This window comes from Dipteris shenzhenensis, chromosome 5, assembly GCF_047967505.1.
Source record: "Dipteris shenzhenensis isolate YYH24624 ecotype China chromosome 5, Dip_SZ_1.0, whole genome shotgun sequence".
Lineage (NCBI taxonomy): Eukaryota > Viridiplantae > Streptophyta > Polypodiopsida > Gleicheniales > Dipteridaceae > Dipteris > Dipteris shenzhenensis.
Window position 1 is genome coordinate 47,226,863 of NC_141600.1, and position 7,846 is coordinate 47,234,708.

Here is a 7,846-nt window from a genome sequence, read left to right on the forward strand (position 1 = left end):
GCCAAGCTTGTGTGGGGTGAGATTCTGGCAAGGAAGGTTGATGATTGTAGGTGCCTGATAATTGCACGTTATAGGGTACCCCCTATCGCAGCTCTGAAAAGAGGGGGGGGGGTGAGCACTATGGGTGGAGGTCGTTGCTTCAGACCCTTTTCAGACCACTTAAGATTTTTCGTCAACTTCAGCGCCAGGTGGCTTCCTCGCTGGCGAAGACTCAGACTGCCAGCTCAGCAAGGATGCCACGCCAGCCAGAACTGGCATACCAAGTGCTCCGTCATCAGGTAGCCCGGCCACGTAAGCAGCGCTCCACGTCTACAGGTTGCCACGTCATCCAAAACCCGAAAGCGTTTGGTTGGGCCACGTGAGCGAGACTCAGCAATAGGTTTTCCACAGTGGCGGGCTGGTGAAGGGTAAGGGCGTATGGCCCGTACCGAGTGCCACGTCAGCCATGAAACGGGAGGTGGCCTCCTAGTAGGATTGACACGTTAGCGAGAATCCTGTAGCAGGGAATGGAAGGACGGTGGGACGTCAGCGACACGCAGCAAAAGGATCTTCCACGGTGGCGCGCTGGATTGGGCGGGTGAAAAGGGTAAGGGGAACGCCCGACCTTTAAAGGATGGCAGCGTGAGAAACTTATAAAGCAGCGAGGACCTGGGGAATAGATTTCCACAGAAGAGCTGGGCTGCATGGCGCCACGCGGGGGTTTCCTCCTCTTCCCCCTCCTCTTTCTGGCGATCTCCGCCCCTTGCTTCGCCACCTCGGCCGACGGAGAGGCGTTGCTGGCGCTGCTGGAGACGTTTCCGGCGAGCGCCGCCCACGAAGCTCTAGCGCGGTCGTGGAGCCCCGCCGACGGAACGCCGTGTCGTTGGCCGGGGATAACGTGCTCCGCCGCCGGAACCGCCACCCCAGGCGGCGTCGTTAACATCTCTCTTCCGCCGCCGCTCGTCGGAGGCTACCTCCCGCCGGACATCGGCAAACTTACGTCGTTGATTTCGCTCCGCCTCCCCTCCCGTAACCTCTCCGGCACCATCCCCCCCGAGCTCGCCTCCTGCTCCAGCCTCCTCTTCCTCGACCTCTCCCGCAACAACCTCTCCGGCTCCATCCCCGTCGAAATCTTCAGCCTCCCCAACCTCCTTGAGCTCAGCCTCCACGACAACCAGCTCTCCGGCTCCCTGCCCCTCCAGATCGGCCTCCTCTCCCACCTCCAAGTCTTCCGCGCTGGTGGTAACTCTCTCCTCTCCGGTCCCTTGCCTCCTGAGATCGGCAACTGCTCCAGCCTCGTCCAGCTCGGCCTCGCAGCCACCAGCATCTCCGGCTCCATCCCCCCCCAGATTGGCCGCCTCTCCAACCTCAGCTCCCTCATGCTCTTCATGGCCAACCTATCTGGTCGCATCCCCCCTGAGCTCGGGAATTGCACCCAGTTGCATGAGCTCCATCTCTACTTGAATAGGTTGACTGGCCCGTTGCCCCCGGAGCTCGGCAAGCTTCCGCATCTCACAGTGCTCAATGTCTGGCAGAACAACCTGGTTGGCTCCATCCCTCCGGAGCTCGGGATGCTCTCCAACTTGCAGACTCTTGATCTTTCCCAGAACAGTATCTCTGGAAGCATTCCGGACGAATTGGGCAATCTCACTGCTGTCACAAAGCTTTACGTGAGTGCTAATTTGCTGTCCGGACCCATCCCTCCCCTTCTTGGCTATTGTAGCAGCCTTCAGGACCTTCAGCTCGATAGAAACGCATTGTCGGGGACAATTCCACAAGAGCTGGGAAAACTTTCGCAGTTGGTGCAGATCTTCCTCTGGAATAACTCTTTGGAGGGAACCATCCCTTCCAGCATTGGCAATTGTGCCCAGCTCCTCTTTCTCGACTTCTCATGGAATCGATTGACAGGCCCCATACCGGTAGAGTTCGGAAATCTTCAGTCGCTTCAAAAGTTTCTACTTATGTCAAATCAACTGTCTGGGGAAATTCCGTCTTCCATTGGGGGGTGCCGTTCTCTGTACAGGTTGCGTCTTGACATCAACAATTTGAGTGGTTCCATTCCGAAGGAACTGGGTGAGCTTCGAAATCTCACTTTCTTTGACATCTCCAGTAATCAAATCTCCGGCGCGATACCTCCGGAAATTGGGCATTGCGAAGCTCTCCAGCTTTTCAATGCTCACGGGAATCAATTAACTGGCAGCATCCCCAGCGAGGTTAGCCTTCTCTCGAGTTTGCAACTGCTCGACCTATCCGATAACCAGCTTACAGGTCCGATTCCTGCCCAGATTGGTAGCCTGGGCGAGCTCACCAAACTCATCCTGAAGGGAAACTTGCTTTCTGGTATCATTCCCTCTGAGTTGGGTGGCTGTAGGAAGCTCATGCTGCTGGATCTGAGTTCCAATACTTTGTCTGGATCCATTCCTTCCTCGTTTGGGCGAATAAAGACCCTGAGCATTTCACTGAACATCAGCTACAACAATTTGTCAGGCACCATTCCTAAAGAGTTTTCTGGGCTTTTTGCCCTCGGAGATCTTGATATGTCTCATAACAGTCTATCTGGGAGTCTTGATGTGCTTGGCACGATGGGAAGTCTGATGACAATCAATGTTTCCTTCAATGACTTTACTGGAGGACTTCCCGACACATATTTTTTCAGGTCATTGCCTAGTAGTGATTACGCGGGTAATCAGGGGCTATGCGTGCCTTCTTGTTTTCCAAATGCTACATCTACCTTGCACAGAAGGATCTTCCCCAAAAACAAGGTTATTCTTGGCTTTCTCTTTGGCAGCGTAGGAGTGATGTTTGCCATCGGGGCTTTCCTACTAATATCCATGAGTAGAAACTCGGGTGTCAACTTACGCGAGCCTGACATGGTTTGGCCTTGGCAAATCACTCCTTTCCAGAAGTTCAGTTTCACGATCGACGATGTTCTTGACCGACTGGTTGATACCAATATTGTTGGGAAGGGTTGCTCAGGCGTTGTGTACAAAGCCGAATTACCGGGAGGCGAGGTTATCGCCGTGAAGAAAGTCCTGAGCCGTAGCAAAATCATATCCGAACGAGATTTCTTCTCGACTGAGATTGAGACTTTAGGGGCCATCAGGCATCTTAACATAGTCAGGCTTCTGGGATACTGTACAAATCACGAAATCAACCTTCTTATGTATGACTACATGCCCAATGGAAGTTTAGGGGAGGTGCTTCATGAGAAGAGACGAATGTTAGATTGGGATACAAGGTACAAAATTGCACTCGGTGCTGCGCAGGGGCTTGCTTATCTTCATCACGATTGTCTACCACCCATAATTCACAGAGATATCAAAGCCAACAACATTCTATTGGGCGCTCGCTTGGAGCCTTATCTTGCAGATTTTGGGCTCGCAAAGGTTGTGGATTCAGCTGGTGGAACTCAAAGCCTGTTGGCCGGTTCTTACGGATACATTGCGCCAGGTTAGTCTCTCTTGTCGTTTGATTTTCCGAAGGTCGTTTCTAGAGCATGTTGTATCTCTGTTGTACCAGATTGTTGTATCTCTGTTAATTCGATCCTAGAACATTACTGAGACCCTATTTCGCATCATGCAGAATACGCCTACACGTTAACCATCACGGACAAAAGCGATGTTTACAGCTATGGGGTCGTGTTGCTAGAAGTGCTGACAGGCAAAAGGCCAGTCGATGCAAGCTTGGGGGAAGGTCGACACCTCACAGATTGGGTGCATGAGATGCAGCATTGTCATCATGATGTGGTGGATATATTAGATCCGAGGCTGCGAGGCATGCCTGATCCTTACATCAACGAGATGCTACAAGCGTTGGGGATAGCTCTGGACTGTGTACATCCAGTGCCGGAAGAAAGACCAACGATGAGGCATGTAGCGAGTCTGCTGGTTGGGATCAGGCACGACATAGAGGAGTATGCGAAGCTGGATGTGCTAGCGGCAGCAGGCAAGCCAACTAAGAAGGGAAACTCGCCCAACTACGAGATGGCGTCGCACCCGTTCTCTCATCTGACCTCCCTTTCGTTCTCCTGCACGCCATACAAATCTACGTAGGAAGCTGCGTGTGTGTTGAGGTAAAATTGCTCGATGGTAGCTTGTAGAAAAATACGTGATCATGTAAGAAGTGCAACAGTTGTATTAGATATATTATGCTCGTGAGAGGATTGTCTGTACAAAGAGCAGAGACGAGGAAAGATATAAAGCTATATACAGTGGAACTCTTATCAGATGATGTTAACCACCTAGCTTGTAACACATATCTTGCCATACAAAGTTCATACTACGCACATTCTAATTACTAGTTACCAAGTTTATGCATGGAGATATAATTAAGAGAGGTAGATATAACAAATAATAAAACTCCTTTTGGTAAAAATTGACATTCCATGGCTTTGTCACTGTTCTGAATTTGTTCTGAATTTGATCTTGTTACTTGTCTTTGTCTTACAACAGACACAATGTCCTTTGTCTCGGCTGAGTTCTCTTAGTACGTTAGCTTAAATCTAGTGGGCTCAACCTTTTTGAGAGGCTCTCCTATCCTCGTGTCCTTTCCAATATTGATTGGGTAGCACATGCATCTCAATTCACTTTGTCTTACATCCAAAATCATCCTCTTTAGAAGACTAGGGAAATTAAAATATGTGCATTTATCCCGCATTCATTGGTTTTTTTTCTTAAGAGTGTGTGTATGTGTGTGTGTGTGTGAGAGAGAGAGAGAGAGAGAGAGAGAGAGCATGCATTTGCATGCACACTACTACATATTTTGGTTTCCTAGTATTCATGAAGTTATATGGTGTGAGTTCTTAACTAGCTTTTGCAAATCCTCGAGGGGTGCACTACTATAAAACTTGCATACAACATGCATTTGGTAAACCCCTACTTACATATGGCTCTTTTGTTACTTCCCCTTTATCAACTTTTGAGTCTTATGGCTTTGTGGATTAAAAATTTATTTTTTTAACGAATTTATTAGATTAAAAAACCCCTTTTGTGGAATCCCTAGCAGATGCTTACATATTTTAAGGTGCACTTATCACATATCTATCATCTATGTGACAAAAGCCAATGTATAAACTATTGTTAAACCCCTGTCATGAGATTACATATCAGGTATATGTGATCAATGTGAGGCTACATAAGAAGGAAATGTATAACAAGGTTGAGACCATACAATTTCTCCATCCTCCACCTATGAGAAAGAAAGCCAATCTTTGTCTTTACATGACCAACCTAGTCCATAAAAGGAAAGGTTGACCTCTCCTTAAGCTACACACATATTGGAACCCTTGGATTTCCTATGGTCTAAGGGCTCTAGATCCTTACTTTTAAAGAATTATGTTTCTTTCCCTTCTTAAAGAAGAAAACTAACACAAACCAAGCACGATGGTCTCTCTTCTCAAGGAACCTCTTTGAGATTAATGATACCGACCATGTTCTTGCAACTTTTGATGACAAGCCTACCGTAGCCATGGAGACCAACATCATTGAGAAGGCTAAGGAGGAGATTGTCTCTAATACAGTATACTATGTGTAGGGGCAGTTTTAACAATATGACAAGAGGTCATGTGTTCTTCAAAAGATGATAGAGGGTGCTCGGGAAAGGATTTGTTTTTAAGAAGGCGGCAATAGCAAAGTCATCCACAATAAAAGAGGAACAAAGATCTTGCCTTATGACTACAAGTTTACAATTTGTCACGATTTCAGTCTAGTTTCTAATGGAGACTGTGACAACTCTTCTGATGCATCCAATGGAGGCTGTGGTGCTCTAGATGTACACTCAATCTCTACTTCTTCTGTAGTATGTAGTGCTTTCGGAGTAGACTCAGTATCCTCTTCCTTAAATGCAAGCGGAGCATTAGGAAAAAAGGGAGCTCATTTTGGGGCCTTTTAGAAGAGAGAGAAAATAGGCTCTCAACCAATTAGGAGTGGGCCAACGTAACATTGAAAATTCAACAAAAGAAGATGAAAATAAGAAAAAGAAATAGTACTATATGTTCGTAGAAGCATGTCACATTAATGAGGTGATCTGATTTGAATCTTTAAAAAATTTATTTTCTATGCAGAATTTGGTGATTCTGACACTACAGACGCGTCCAAAACGGCCCAAAACCCCAAGAACGGCACTGGAAACGCTGGAATCGGACATCCGGAGGCCCGGAAACGGCCAAAAAAGGCCGAAAAATGCGATTTGCAGCAAAATGCGATATGGCACTTTTGAAAACGGCCAAAAAAAGTGCCATATCGCATTTTGCTGCAAATCGCGTTTTTCGGCCTTTTTTGGCCGTTTTCGAGCCTCCGGACTCGGGGGGGTCATTCATCATATGTAACTATATCACGTGAGTTCAACAGAAGGATATTTTTTATTTCTAAAATTTACAGAAATAAATATACATAAGGGACTATTTAAAATAGTTCTGAAAAAAATTTACAGATTTGTATAGAAAAGGGGTACATTTTATTAATGAAAAATTTACAGATAAGGTATTTTAGAAATAGGCCTTGAACGCACGTGATATAGAGGGTTTATACATAGTGATCCCCCCGAGCCTCCGGATGTCCGATTCTAGCGTTTCCAGTGCCGTTCTTGGGGTTTTGGGCCGTTCCGAACGCGTCTGCGGTGTCAGAATCACCAAATTCTGCACAGAAAAGTGTCGCTCTTATATGAACATTGAATGTAAAGCATGTGAAAGAATATATTTATTCCTTTTCACACTGACATTTCTCACGCAAGTATCCATATTTTCTTGCTTTTGTAGAGAGAGAAAAGAGAAAATAGTGAATTTCTTACAGGGCCCCAAAATGAGCTCCCTTTTTTCCTAATGGCTGTGGCAACTCTTATGATGCTTCCAGTGGAGGCTGTGGTGTTGTAGGTGTATACTCAGTCTCTACTTCTTCTGTAGTGTGCAGTGCTTTCACAGTAGACTCAGTCTCCTCTTCCTTAAATGCAAGCTCTGATATTGCTTTAGTTGCATGTTGTATTCTAATGGCAACAATTAGGTCTCGAATGATTTCAGCCCTAAACAATTGTATATCCTCCTCTGAATATTTGAGCTCCAAAGAGTCTTCCGATGAGATCTGTGGCTTAAGTGAGAAAATTTCTTTGAAAATCAACATGCAGTTGTAGGCAACTCTCCACCCACAACTATGCCCATCTTCCTGCTCTACTACTAAACGCTTTTGGAAGTCTACCGAGTCTTTGTACTGTCTTGTTTCTCTGATAGCAGATACCAACTTCTCAATCGACCTACTCATCATGACATATTAAAAAAACTTAGTATGTTTATTACATTAGGTACATAATATAGAAGTGATAATAGATTAATAGAATACTTACGTTTGCACTGAGCCATGAAAGCCTGCAATCGAGTTAACAAACCAACAATAGTTGTCTTCAAGGTCCCAAACCACCAGACTCCAATGTTCCCTACACGAATAATTAAGAACCATTATTATTTAACACAATTTGCCATGAAGTCTAGTGGCATTTGCCCCACCTACAAGGAGCTGCACAAGTAGGCAAAATCAAATAAGCCTCTAGATGAATCATGTAGCCCTCTTTCTATCACTATTGTGGAATAAAGGATAAACTGTCGGTGTCTTTGTTTAAGTCCAGCAGCTTGCATATCTTAATGTGCACCCAAAACTTTGACTTCGATCTATTAAGGTATCTAATAGCGCATCTACACTGTGTTTTAGAGGCATATTTAGACGCATTTATAAATGCACAGTTAAATGTGCATCACTGCTTTCCAAACATTACCCATGATTACCAAAGCACATAATTTTTAAAAAATATCAATGCTATGCATGTGCTCGGGGGGTGCACTACTTAGAAACCCTCTATATCACGTGCGTTCAAGGGTATTTTA

The 7,846-nt window shown here is 45.8% G+C and overlaps 1 protein-coding gene across 1 annotated transcript; it reads left to right on the forward strand.

Annotated features, from left to right (window-relative positions):
* Nucleotides 1–659: 659 nt before the first annotated feature.
* On the forward strand, nt 660–4,260 carry LOC147902103 (uncharacterized). Its single transcript, XM_087374677.1, has 2 exons — nt 660–3,429; nt 3,562–4,260. Exons 1-2 carry the CDS (start codon nt 684–686, stop codon nt 4,029–4,031), a joined length of 3,216 nt encoding a protein of 1,071 aa, XP_087230803.1. The 5' UTR covers nt 660–683; the 3' UTR covers nt 4,032–4,260.
* The last annotated feature ends 3,586 nt before the right edge of the window (nt 4,261–7,846 follow it).

Coding starts and splice junctions, on each gene's coding strand:
- LOC147902103 (XM_087374677.1), top strand. CDS start 684: ATGGCGCCACGCGGGGGTTTCCTCCTCTTCCCCCTCCTCTTTCTGGCG. Junction 3,430..3,561: donor TTACGGATACATTGCGCCAG/GTTAGTCTCTCT, acceptor CGCATCATGCAG/AATACGCCTACACGTTAACC.